The sequence below is a fragment of the Dendrobates tinctorius genome, unplaced genomic scaffold (genome assembly GCF_039654945.1).
Source record: "Dendrobates tinctorius isolate UK_male_01 unplaced genomic scaffold, ASM3965494v1 ptg000007l, whole genome shotgun sequence".
Lineage (NCBI taxonomy): Eukaryota > Metazoa > Chordata > Amphibia > Anura > Dendrobatidae > Dendrobates > Dendrobates tinctorius.
In genome coordinates this window covers 52,579,590-52,594,170 of record NW_027361675.1, presented here as the reverse complement: position 1 = coordinate 52,594,170, position 14,581 = coordinate 52,579,590, and the positions used below count along the sequence as shown (strand labels likewise).

At 45.5% G+C, this 14,581-nt stretch overlaps 1 protein-coding gene across 4 annotated transcripts in view; it reads right to left on the bottom strand.

Annotated features, from left to right (window-relative positions):
• The window catches only part of SPNS2 (SPNS lysolipid transporter 2, sphingosine-1-phosphate), a 162,513-nt gene extending 151,868 nt beyond the window's left edge, over positions 1-10,645 (bottom strand). For 2 of the 4 annotated variants that reach the window (XR_012231974.1, XM_073574650.1), the window contains exon 1: positions 10,081-10,645. Coding sequence is in view for 3 of the 4 variants with exons in the window: in XM_073574650.1 (XP_073430751.1) it covers positions 10,081-10,342 (262 nt within the window). In the remaining variant the exon portion in view is untranslated. The remainder of the gene's footprint in view (positions 1-10,080) is intronic. The other 2 variants (XM_073574659.1, XM_073574666.1) reach the window with 1 other exon arrangement.
• Positions 10,646-14,581: the final 3,936 nt, after the last annotated feature.

Here is a 14,581-nt window from a genome sequence, read left to right as displayed (position 1 = left end):
ACACAGGATAGGATTAGACACACGGCTCAGCAGACAGTATCACAGGAGAGGATTAGATACATGGCTCAGCAATCAGTATCACACAGGATAGGATTAGACACACGGCTCAGCAGACAGTATCACAGGAGAGGATTAGATACATGGCTCAGCAATCAGTATCACACAGGATAGGATTAGACACACGGCTCAGCAGACAGTATCACACAGGATAGGATTAGACACACGGCTCAGCAGACAGTATCACACAGGATAGGATTAGACACACGGCTCAGGAGACAGTATCACAGGAGAGGATTAGATACATGGCTCAGCAGTCAGTATCACACAGGATAGGATTAGACACACAGCTCAGCAGTCAGTACCACACAGGATAGGATTAGATACACGGCTCAGCAGACAGTATCACACAGGATAGGATTAGACACACGGCTCAGCAGACAGTATCACACAGGATAGGATTAGACACACGGCTCAGCAGACAGTATCACAGGAGAGGATTAGATACACGGCTCAGCAGTCAGTATCACAGGAGAGGATTAGACACACGGCTCAGCAGACAGTATCACACAGGATAGGATTAGACACACGGCTCAGCAGACAGTATCACAGGAGAGGATTAGATACACGGCTCAGCAGTCAGTATCACAGGAGAGGATTAGACACACGGCTCAGCAGACAGTATCACACAGGATAGGATTAGACACACGGCTCAGCAGACAGTATCACACAGGATAGGATTAGACACACGGCTCAGCAGACAGTATCACAGGAGAGGATTAGATACATGGCTCAGCAATCAGTATCACACAGGATAGGATTAGACACACGGCTCAGCAGACAGTATCACAGGAGAGGATTAGATACATGGCTCAGCAATCAGTATCACACAGGATAGGATTAGACACACGGCTCAGCAGACAGTATCACACAGGATAGGATTAGACACACGGCTCAGCAGACAGTATCACACAGGATAGGATTAGACACACGGCTCAGGAGACAGTATCACAGGAGAGGATTAGATACATGGCTCAGCAGTCAGTATCACACAGGATAGGATTAGACACACAGCTCAGCAGTCAGTACCACACAGGATAGGATTAGATACACGGCTCAGCAGTCAGTACCACACAGGAGAGGATTAGATACATGGCTCAGCAATCATTATCACACAGGATAGGATTAGACACACAGCTCAGCAGTCAGTACCACACAGGATAGGATTAGATACACGGCTCAGCAGTCAGTACCACACAGGAGAGGATTAGATACATGGCTCAGCAATCAGTATCACACAGGATAGGATTAGACACACAGCTCAGCAGTCAGTATCACACAGGATAGGATTAGATGCACGGTTTTTATGTGCAATATAATCATTATAATTTATTAAAACTAACCACAGTTGGTTACTATGCCCAGGCAACGCCGGGCTCTTCAGCTTTATAAAGATGCACCTGTATAAGCTCTGCCGCATTAGCGATATAAGAGTGTGCAATGTACTGCAAGTACCACTGAAGAGTAATGGCGGTAGAGCGGTTATCCTAAAGAGCCATGCCTTCTGGTCTATAGACCCGCTTACAGGCTTGGGTGAGATCCCCCTGGCTGCTATACATCCCTGCTAGTCTTCAGATGTCACAGATGTGCCATTGTCTTGAGCAGTGGCCTGTATTCCCTGAACATAGGTGGTGAAATCATGGAAAATGGGCACCATTGTATACTTAGGGAGGAGGCGGATAGTGATGTACCGCAGAGCCTGGAGGCGGGTTTTAAAACCAGGCTGCGAGACTCTTCAGAGTAGCTGCACTGCCTCCATGACTCTTCAGTAGTATTTAACATACAGGGAGTGCAATTTTACACTGTACATCATTCAGTAATCGGTAGCATATACAGAGACATCTGTACAAACGTCTGCTGCATTTATTCCTATCCAATATGTCAGGAGGTTTCGCAGACATATAGCCAAGTGACAGGTTAATTTTAAAGGACTGAAGTTTCCTTCACTAGTGGAGAAATGTCTTCCCCCCCAAAACTTTTAAGGCTATGTGCACATGTAGGGAAGGTGACCTGATGGACGGACTTGTCAGAATAGAGAAAGGAAGGTTTACACAGTTTAGACAGGTTTCAGTTACTACAGTGGGGAAACAGCTAGGAAAGTGTAGGTGACGTGCAGTACCTTGAACTGACATTAGAGGGCAGGGAGGAGTGCGAGCATAGGACTTGACATCAGCTTAGGGCTAAGAAACCGTTGGTCATGGGGGGCGGAGTTATAGGGAACCGGGAAAGTTATAAATTTGACAGGAGGGTTCCAGAAAGTTCCAGTCCCCAGGGGGAGCTCAAGTGACGAGGAGACTGACAGTTGCTGCACTGTGAGGAAAACCCAACCAGGGGGACTGAGGAGAAAGGAAGTCAGGAGGGGTCCCGACAAAGTACCGCAGTATAGACGAGGCTCCGGGTGTGGGACACCGTATTGGAACGACGCTTGACCAGTAACATTACTGTTGGTGCACAGGCCTACGGCGGCCACAGTGACGGAGCTGTCAGAAGCGTCGCAGAGTGTAAAGGGGAAGGTACGTACATATACGTCCCCGGAGAAAGTACGGTGTCGCAGTGTGTTCTGTAGCCGGAGAGCTGTGAAGAGAAGTGTGGTGTGCTGTGAGGCCGTCTGGCGGATGGCGAGAGAGAATAAACTTGGACCTATTGCACCCGAAACTTGCCTCCAGCTTGTGTCTGTACGTCACTGCGCGGTATACAGAGGGACCACCCCCAGCCTGGCCCACCGACCCTACACACGTACTTTTGAGAGCTGCGGATTTGTCCCCGCAGATTTGTAAAAAAAAAAACGCAGGTAAATCCGCAGGTCAAAATTCCTGCGATTTAGCCCTGCGGTTTCACACCTCATAATGGATAAGGTGTGAAACCGCAGCAGATTCTGCACAAAGAACTGACATGCTGCAGATTGTAACCCACAACATGTGCACAGCGGTTTTTGTTTTACCATTGAAAACAATGGTACTGTACAACGCAGCGGAAACTGCTGCTGACCCACAGCAGAATCCACAGCAGTTCCGCAGTATACAGTACCATGTAAGTCTATGGGATTTACAATCTGCAGTGCACATGCTGCGGTTTTTTCACTGCGGAAAAGCTGTGGTTTTGAATCCGCAGAAAGAATTGACATGTCGATTCTTTCTGTGGATTCTGCTGCGGTTTTCCACCTATTCCATTGTCCAGGAGTCAAACCGCAGGTCATTTTGGCTGCGGTTTTACCTGCGGATCCGCAGATACAAATCCGTGGGTGAATCCGTAGCATGTGCACATAGCCTTAGGATATGCGGGATTTTCCGTGCGGTTTCCAATCCGCAGAAAGAATTGACATGTCATTCTTTTCTGTGGATTCCGCTGCGGTTTGCCATCTCCTCCATTGTGGAGGTGAAACCGCAGGGCAAACCCGCAGGTCTTCTGACCTGCGGATTTTGCAAAATCCGCAGACCAATCCGCAGCGTGTGCACATAGCCTGAGAGTGACGGCGGACGGGATGCCTTAACTATATGATGGCACAAGCCTGTGCTGCAAAGCTTATTAATAAAAGCATCCAGAACAATATGGCCACATCTTTGTTTAAAAAGGACGGCTGTAACAACCATACTTATAATTTGGTAATTGAATAGGACAGTAAATAATTACCAAACAGCTAAAGCCTCTTTCACACATCAGTTTTTTGCCATCAGTCGCAATCCGTCTTTTTAGAAAGAAACGGATCCAGCGACTGACGACGCTGGATCCGTTTTTTTCTCATAGACTTGAATTAACGACAGATTGCGATGGATGGCCTCACGTTTCGTCCGTCGTTCACTGGATCAGTTGGAAATTTTGTGTCCGTTGGGCGGAGACAACGGGCAAAGTAACGTTTTTGTCTCCATCAAGAGTCGGACAGCGACGGATCCAGCGCCATCCGTCACTGGCTATAATGGAAGCCTAGGGGCACAGGATCCGGCAAATGACGGAATCCAGCTACGGATTCCGTTTGGTTTTTTTTTTTTTTTAAACTGAGCATGCTCCATTATTACCAGGTAGGTCAGTCGGATCCAACAAAAAAGCAGATCCGTCGCATCAGTTTTTCCACAATCTGCGACGGATCCGTTTTTTTTTTTTTTTTTTTCCAAAACTGCTGGATTGCGACTGATGGCAAAAAACTGATGTGTGAAAGAGGCCTAAAGGCCATGTCCAGTAATCAATTGTTAATGGATTGCTGTGCTGGATCCGTTCTAACAAAAATGGATTTCAACTGGATCCGTTTGTTTTTTCAGTTGTAAATTTAATTAATTGTCATCCATTTTTCTTTCATTTGAAAATTCTGTTTTGCTTTTTTTTTTTTTTTTGCTTACTGGATCACTTCACATGAGAGATGTACAGATTGTCCGTCAAAAAAAAAATAAAACGTTTTTGCTAATGGATTGCCACTGGATCCGTTCTAACGAGTGATTACTGGACATGTGAACACAGCCCGAGATGGACAGCAAGAACAGGTTTTAGAACTCTGTAGCCTTTCAAGTAAAGACACATTCTGTCAAATGTTTTAAAACAAGTTACTACACTTGCCATTTACCAATGCCCCAAATTCAGCCTTATAAAAAAGGAGCCCCAATCACACTCCATGTAAGCCAGCCTTACTAAGTATAGGCTTTAGTGAGGAGTCAAGCATGGGTTACACTGGACATCCCCCAGACAGACGACATCTGTGACGAGGACAACATATGTATTGGCAGTAGACAGATTATGGCAAATACCTCGCAGCCTGGGTCACCCAATACGCACTTCATTAAAATGCTAAGTAATCACAGACACCTATCCACACACACAATAGAACATGCAGACAAGATACTGAATATCAGAGCTATAGTAGCAGCTTACTCAGCCACAGCATTCATAGGAAGATTCCCTAGGTGTAAAATCATGGAGTCAATGGTGCCCTAAGGGAATGGGGCAAGGTTAATGTTTTGGAGAGAACCAGGATCCTTTTGTTTCTGTGGAAACCAATAAAAGCCATATGTAATGATACCGCTGAGAAGATGTCCATTGTTCGTTTAGGAAATGCCAGAGGTATTATTGTACCACAATGAAAAAAAAAAAAAAAAAAGCTACATTTTCTACGGATCAAAACAATGTCACGCAGATTGGGCATATTCTACTAATGACGAGGTCATTCTTTATAATTACCGTACTGATCAATATTCTTTGTATTAATATGATGGTTATACTTTACATTTGTTATTTCGCTTTCTCTTTGACAAATGGTTATTGGCGACGTTGAAGCTGAATAGTCCACATACTATTTCTATACAATCTCATTCCAGAAGTTAAAGGGGGCTCTCCCACAAACAGCAATCAGCTATGCACAGGATGTACACTGCTCAGAAAAATAGAGGGAACACTCAAATAACACATCCCAGATCTGAATAAATGAAATATTCTCAATGAATACTTTGTTCTGTACAAAATTGAGTGTGTGGACAACAAAAATCATCAATGGAAATCAAATTTATTAACCAATGGAGGCCTGGATTTGGAGTCACACACAAAATTAAAGTGGAATGTAATGTCCTTAAAACAAGTCAAAATGATGCTCAGTATTGTGTGTGGCCTCCACGTGCCTCTATGACCTCCCTACTGTACAACGCCTGGGCATGCTCCTGATGAGGCGGCGGATGGTCTCCTGAGGGCTCTCCTCCCAGACTAAAGCATCCGCCCACTCCTGGACAGTCTGTAGTGCAACGTGACTTTGGTGGATGGATTGAGATCGGATTCAGGTCTGGGGAACAGGCGGGCCAGTCCATAGCTTCAATGCCTTCATCTTGCAGGAACTTCTGACACACTCCAGCCACATGAGGTCTGGCATTGTCCTGTATTAGGAGGAACCCAGGACCAACCGCACCAGCATATGATCTCACAAGGGGTCTGAGGATCTCATCTCGGTACCTAATGGCAGTCAGGCTACCTCTGGCGAGCACATGAGGGGCTGTGCGGCCCTCCAAAGAAATGCCACCCCACACCATTACTGACCCACTGCCAAACGGGTCATGCTGAAGGATGTTGCAGGCAGCAGATTGCTCTCCACGGCATCTCCAGACTGTCACGTGTGCTCAGTGTGAACCTGCTTTCATCTGTGAAGAGCACAGGGTGCCAGTGGCGAATTTGCCAATCTTGGTGTTCTGTGGCAAATGCCAAGCTTCCCACACGGTGTTGGGCTGTGAGCTCAACCCCCATCTGTGGACGTCGGGCCCTCAGACCATCCTCATGGAGTAGATTTCTAACCGTTTGTGCAGACACACGCACATTTGTGGCCTGCTGGAGGTCATTTTGCAGGGCTCTGGCAGTGCTCCTCCTGTTTCTCCTTGCACAAAGGCAGAGGTAGCGATCTTGGGGCTGGGTTTTTGCCCTCCTACGGAACTCTCCACGTCTCCTTGTGTACTGGCCTGTTTCCTGGTAGTGCCTCCCGCCTCTGGACACTATGCTGACAGACACTGCAAGCCTTCTTGCCACAGCTCGCATTGATGTGCCATCCTGGATGAGCTGCACTACCTGAGCCACATGTGTGGGTTGTAGAGTCCGTCTCATGATACCACGAGTGTGAAAGCACAACCAAAATTCAAAAGTGAGCAAAACATCAGCCAGAAAGCATTGGGACTGAGATGTGGTCTGTGGTCCCCACCTGCAGAACCACTCCTTTATTGAGGGTGTCTTGATAATTGCCAATAATTTCCATCTGTTGTCTATCCCATTTGCACAACAGCATGTGAAGTTAATTGTCAATCAGTGTTGCTTCCTAAGAGGACAGTTTGATTTACTTGGAGTTATATTCTGTTGCTTAAGTGTTCCCTTTATTTTTTTTGAGCAGTGCATGATAACTATCACTGACTATGAAAACAGTAGACATTCTCTGGATCATTCAGGGTCTCAGCAGCCGGACCCTCAACAATCCTGCTTTTATATAAATTAAGACTATATCTTTCTTCAAACTGTTGTTTTTAGTCTGGACACATTACAGTTTATCAGTTAATATTGGCAACCTGTTGCTAAAATACATTACATATTCAGACAGATTTACTTCTAATCAGCAAATTCTTAGCCATCTATAGATCATTCTTTTAACAATGATAAAATATGAGGTAATTATAATGGAATTTGTAGAGCGCTAAGCACATGCAGAACATTACCCAACATCTGATATGTGAGATCTAAATATCAAGGGATCTATTAGGTTCCATTCAGGCCCATGTTTTGGGCAACAAATGCAATCAATTAATTACACTTACTAGCGGTATGATATGTGGAGAAGAAGCTCTCTACTCCAGACAACTATATGAATATATATAATTCCAATAGCCAGTTTCTAGGAACATTGGCAAGCCACCAATCAGGATACCAATTTCAATGAGGAATGACTAAGGCCTGTTTCACACTTCAGTTTTTTTGACATCAGTCAAAATCCGCCAATTTCCGGAAAAAAAAAAACAAAAAAAAAACCAAAAACCACGGATCCGCCAAAAAAGGGAAGGGTCCATTTTTTTCCTCCATAGACTTACATTAGCGGCGGATCTTGACTGACGGTCATCCGTCCCACCCGTTTTTTGACAGATCCGTCAAAATGTTAGCGTCTCCTGGGCGGATGGGACGGACTCTGCAACGTTTTTTCCGAGTGACGATCCGCTAATTTCTATTGCGCATGCCCGGCAGAGTCGCTGGAGCAGGGCTGTTAACCCCAGAGTAACATTCCGGAACAGCCGTGCAAAAAAAAAAAAAAAAAAAAATCCATCTCTCCCTCTCCTTCCTTCCCAGGCCACACGGTTCCTTTAAATTTCCCCTCCACCTGATCCATACGCAACACAGATCCGTTTAGCCCATGATGGAGGCGGATCCGTTTTTAACTGCTCTGGCGGATTTGCCTCCCGTCAAAATAATGGAAATGTGAAACAGGCCTAAGGACGGCGCTTTTTTTTTTTTTGTAAATTGTTGGATTTTGGACTTGCAACTTTTTATTTCTATTTACAATAAAGTGGTTTTTTTTGTTTTTTCATGGAGCTCTGGATGCTGGAATTTATTTTCCTCTCTTGTTCCAATGTGCAATACTGCAAGTCTCCTCTGCATTGGATCTTCAATGATGGGTGTTTGTTTTGGACAACTGAGCCCAAGCCCAGAGAGAGCGGCCGGAGCAGCCCAAACACTGATTGATAGCTCTCTCCCTATTAATGTGCAGAGACAGAATTCCGTCAGGGAATGTGGTCAATGAATGGCTAGAGCATTATCCTGAATATATCAGACTCCTGCCTTATCGGTGGACTCCTTGTTGGCGTGCGCTCTGCACATTAACATGGAAATTCTTTAGAACAACAGCCTAGAGTTCGGACCACGGCAAGTCAAAAGTAATGGCATATGCAAGGGATGATAGAAACATTTAATATTTATCATTATCTTTATTTTAGTTATGCTTCTTTCAACTGTTCTGTTTCTCAAAATGGTAAAAGCTTAGATATCACAAGCCTATGTGAACCTGACAACTTTGTTTTTTTTGAGAAAAATAATCCACATACAGCTGACACGAGAGAAAAATTGAGTCAGTTTAACTGAATGTGTATATATATATATATATATATATATATATAGCATTTTTTAATCCTTATATCTAACAATACAGCAGCAAAGCCAATGACAATAGAAACATCAGTGATTATGATGGAATGACCTGTCAATAGAAACAACAGTGCTTGAAGCCCTGTAGGAGCCATTACTACTGCGTCTGCAAAAATATAGATCTGAAAGTAGACGTGTTACGGAAATGCAGACAAACATAAAATGTCACCTATTGTATGTGTATGAATAAGTGTAACAATGTCAATTTATGCTGAAGTGGGACGGGACCTACATTATTTATACAAGCACAATGCCAAACAAATGTCCACCTCTTTCCTTGAAATTAACAGCGACATGCAAGCAATACTATGCATTGGTTTTATGGATTGATTTTCAATCCAATAATGACTTGGGAACGTGCACATCTACCCCCTTGAATGAGGATATTAGAAAAAGGAGAACATATGCAAGGCTAAGGAACACTATTTAGGGCATGGACAATGTAACTTGGAAGCTCATCCCATAGCTGGAGCGCAAACGAAGCCTTCAAAAGACAATCTGCTATTACAGCCTAGTGGCTCATTTTCCCACTTACACCCATATCCCCTTGGGATGGGGCAGGGATTTATCAGGGTTTACATGAGGTTGGATTTTTTTTTTTTTTTTTTGGGAGCACTTCAGGTTCTTCATATGTCTACCATCAAAAATTGAAGTCAACCCATCTGAAACATATAGTCGGCTACTCACGTTCTTGTGGTTCCTCAAATGCTAAGGCCATCATATACCATGCATAAAGAAAGGTAAAGAGGAATTTTACCTCATAATTTGCAATTGGTCTTCTTGATCAAAAATTGATGTGAGCATCGCCCAGATGACATTTATCTGCCCTTCTCCTGCTCCTCATGGGACCATACAAGGAGGGACCAGGATGCTGCACGGTGTCCTGGAAGTATTGGATGATTCTTTGTAGGCCGGTGGCCATGCTTGGTGGCCTTCAATGACTAGATTGGATTTGCAGCATTGCAGTGCGATCTTCATTTATAAGATGACACTAATGAAGTGGTGGCTGGAAACCATCTCCATGCCCACAGTAACTGCTGCTTATAGGACTACCTAGGGCTCCTGTACAGGGCAGTGAGCATCTACGATAAAATGAGCACTACAAAAAACAAGCCAAGAAATGCAACATGGAAGTATGGTTTGGGAAAAGGTATATATGACCTTGAAGCATCCCAATTGTTGCATGCCTTACTGCTCCACAGAAGCAATGCAAGTGACCTCAGATGACAGTGTGCATGGTATACTGCCAGGAAGAACATTATAGGCAGTGGATCCACTAAACCTCTACTGGATATACGTTTAATATGGCAATTATATATCACACACAGTATAATTTCTGGATGTGGTAGGTGGCACACATGCCCCCTCTGTCACTACGGGGTCTCTTACCTGCCACAGTGTACCTGTCCAGGTAGTTGAGCACGTTGCCCACGCTCAGGATCCCGGCTGCCGCCACCCTGGCACGCCTCATATTGAGGGGCTTCTCGGGCAGGCTACTGGCGCTCTCCATCTCCGGGGACTTCACATCCAGAGGGGCAGTGACCGGATTCATCCTGCCGGAGAGGGTCTCCACACCCCCGTCCTCCGCTCCCGGGATGCAGTCCTGGCTGCTGCCCCCCGTGCCCGCTCCATCACTCTCCAGGCACATCATGAGCTGCTGCCCGGAGCTCCGCCAGTGATTCCGGGCAGCTGAATGGAAGAGCGTCACGTTGCCGTTCCTGGCTCCTCGGCAGTGACTGAGACAAAGCGCTGGTGAGGGAGAGTGGTCCTGCAGGCTTCAGGCTGGCAGCCCCCGGTGAGCGCTGCCGTGGGTGACACTTGACAGCTCGGGCTGGAGCGTGCTCCCCCTCCACTACCCTGCTGTACTGCAGAGAGGAGCGGGCGGGGGAGAGGGCACTCTGGGCTAGCTGGCCCCGCCCCTTTTACACCGTCCTGGAGGAAAGGAATAAGCCGACACCTGATTCTAATTGTGCGTCGGTCTGGTATACGGCTCTCCTGTGTGATCCACAGCGCCACCTGCTGGTTCCTCAGTTATCCCTCAGCTGTTGGCTAATGAATTGCTCTTATCAGCAGCTGCGGTGTCAAACCCACCTCCCAGGTATATACGTGGCCGGGGCCCACAAGTACAGCTAGCCCTAATCTGGTGAACAAACTCACCTCCCAGGTATATACATGGTCCAAAAGTACAGCTAGCCCTAATCTGGTGATCAAACTCACCTCCCAGGTATATACATGGTCCAAAAGTACAGCTAGCCCTAATCTGGTGATCAAACTCACCTCTCAGGTATATACATGGTCCAAAAGTACAGCTAGCCCTAATCTGGTGAACAAACTCACCTCCCAGGTATATACATGGTCCAAAAGTACAGCTAGCCCTAATCTGGTGATCAAACTCACCTCTCAGGTATATACATGGTCCAAAAGTACAGCTAGCCCTAATCTGGTGATCAAACTCACCTCCCAGGTATATACATGGTCCAAAAGTACAGCTAGCCCTAATCTGGTGATCAAACTCACCTCTCAGGTATATACATGGTCCAAAAGTACAGCTAGCCCTAATCTGGTGATCAAACTCACCTCTCAGGTATATACATGGCCCACAAGTACAGCTAGCCCTAATCTGGTGATCAAACTCACCTCCCAGGTATATACATGGTCCAAAAGTACAGCTAGCCCTAATCTGGTGAACAAACTCACCTCCCAGGTATATACATGGTCCAAAAGTACAGCTAGCCCTAATCTGGTGATCAAACTCACCTCCCAGGTATATACATGGTCCAAAAGTACAGCTAGCCCTAATCTGGTGATCAAACTCACCTCTCAGGTATATACATGGTCCAAAAGTACAGCTAGCCCTAATCTGGTGAACAAACTCACCTCCCAGGTATATACATGGTCCAAAAATACAGCTAGCCCTAATCTGGTGATCAAACTCACCTCTCAGGTATATACATGGTCCAAAAGTACAGCTAGCCCTAATCTGGTGATCAAACTCACCTCCCAGGTATATACATGGTCCAAAAGTACAGCTAGCCCTAATCTGGTGATCAAACTCACCTCTCAGGTATATACATGGTCCAAAAGTACAGCTAGCCCTAATCTGGTGAACAAACTCACCTCCCAGGTATATACATGGTCCAAAAGTACAGCTAGCCCTAATCTGGTGATCAAACTCACCTCTCAGGTATATACATGGTCCAAAAGTACAGCTAGCCCTAATCTGGTGATCAAACTCACCTCCCAGGTATATACATGGTCCAAAAGTACAGCTAGCCCTAATCTGGTGATCAAACTCACCTCTCAGGTATATACATGGTCCAAAAGTACAGCTAGCCCTAATCTGGTGATCAAACTCACCTCTCAGGTATATACATGGCCCACAAGTACAGCTAGCCCTAATCTGGTGATCAAACTCACCTCCCAGGTATATACATGGTCCAAAAGTACAGCTAGCCCTAATCTGGTGAACAAACTCACCTCCCAGGTATATACATGGTCCAAAAGTACAGCTAGCCCTAATCTGGTGATCAAACTCACCTCCCAGGTATATACATGGTCCAAAAGTACAGCTAGCCCTAATCTGGTGATCAAACTCACCTCTCAGGTATATACATGGTCCAAAAGTACAGCTAGCCCTAATCTGGTGAACAAACTCACCTCCCAGGTATATACATGGTCCAAAAGTACAGCTAGCCCTAATCTGGTGATCAAACTCACCTCTCAGGTATATACATGGTCCAAAAGTACAGCTAGCCCTAATCTGGTGATCAAACTCACCTCCCAGGTATATACATGGTCCAAAAGTACAGCTAGCCCTAATCTGGTGATCAAACTCACCTCTCAGGTATATACATGGTCCAAAAGTACAGCTAGCCCTAATCTGGTGAACAAACTCACCTCCCAGGTATATACATGGTCCAAAAGTACAGCTAGCCCTAATCTGGTGATCAAACTCACCTCTCAGGTATATACATGGTCCAAAAGTACAGCTAGCCCTAATCTGGTGATCAAACTCACCTCCCAGGTATATACATGGTCCAAAAGTACAGCTAGCCCTAATCTGGTGATCAAACTCACCTCTCAGGTATATACATGGTCCAAAAGTACAGCTAGCCCTAATCTGGTGAACAAACTCACCTCCCAGGTATATACATGGTCCAAAAGTACAGCTAGCCCTAATCTGGTGATCAAACTCACCTCTCAGGTATATACATGGTCCAAAAGTACAGCTAGCCCTAATCTGGTGATCAAACTCACCTCTCAGGTATATACATGGCCCACAAGTACAGCTAGCCCTAATCTGGTGATCAAACTCACCTCCCAGGTATATACATGGTCCAAAAGTACAGCTAGCCCTAATCTGGTGATCAAACTCACCTCTCAGGTATATACATGGTCCAAAAGTACAGCTAGCCCTAATCTGGTGATCAAACTCACCTCTCAGGTATATACATGGCCCACAAGTACAGCTACCCCTAATCTGGTGATCAAACTCACTTACCAGGTATATACATGGCCCACAAGTACAGCTAGCCCTAATCTGGTGATCAAACTCACCTCCCAGGTATATACATGGCCCACAAGTACAGCTACCCCTAATCTGGTGATCAAATTCACCTCCCAGGTATGTACATGGCCCACAAGTACAGCTAGCCCTAATCTGGTGATCAAACTCACCTCCCAGGTATATACATGGCCCACAAGTACAGCTAGCCCTAATCTGGTGATCAAACTCATTTACCAGGTATATACATGGCCCACAAGTACAGCTAGCCCTAATCTGGTGATAAAACTCACTTACCAGGTATATAACATGGCCCACAAGTACAGCTAGCCCTAATCTGGTGATCAAACTCACCTCTCAGGTATATACATGGCCCACAAGTACAGCTAGCCCTAATCTGGTGATCAAACTCACCTCCCAGGTATATACATGGCCCACAAGTACAGCTAGCCCTAATCTGGTGATCAAACTCACCTCCCAGGTATATACATGGCCCACAAGTACAGCTAGCCCTAATCTGGTGATCAAACTCACTTACCAGGTATATACATGGCCCACAAGTACAGCTAGCCCTAATCTGGTGATCAAACTCACCTCTCAGGTATATACATGGTCCACAAGTACAGCTAGCCCTAATCTGGTGATCAAACTCACTTACCAGGTATATACATGGCCCACAAGTACAGCTAGCCCTAATCTGGTGATCAAACTCACTTACCAGGTATATACATGGTCCACAAGTACAGCTAGCCCTAATCTGGTGATCAAACTCACCAGGTATATACATGGCCCACAAGTACAGCTAGCCCTAATCTGGTGATCAAACTCACCTCCCAGGTATATACATGGCCCACAAGTACAGCTAGCCCTAATCTGGTGGTCAAACTCATTTGCCAGGTATATACATGGCCCACAAGTACAGCTAGCCCTAATCTGGTGATCAAACTCACCTCTCAGGTATATACATGGCCCACAAGTACAGCTAGCCCTAATCTGGTGATCAAACTCATTTACCAGGTATATACATGGCCCACAAGTACAGCTAGCCCTAATCTGGTGATCAAACTCACTTACCAGGTATATAACATGGCCCACAAGTACAGCTAGCCCTAATCTGGTGATCAAACTCACCTCTCAGGTATGTACATGGCCCACAAGTACAGCTAGCCCTAATCTGGTGATCAAACTCATTTACCAGGTATATACATGGCCCACAAGTACAGCTAGCCCTAATCTGGTGATCAAACTCACTTACCACGTATATGCATGGCCCACAAGTACAGCTAGCCCTAATCTGGTGATCAAACTCACTTACCAGGTATATACATGGCCCACAAGTACAGCTAGCCCTAATCTGGTGATCAAACTCACTTACCAGGTATATAC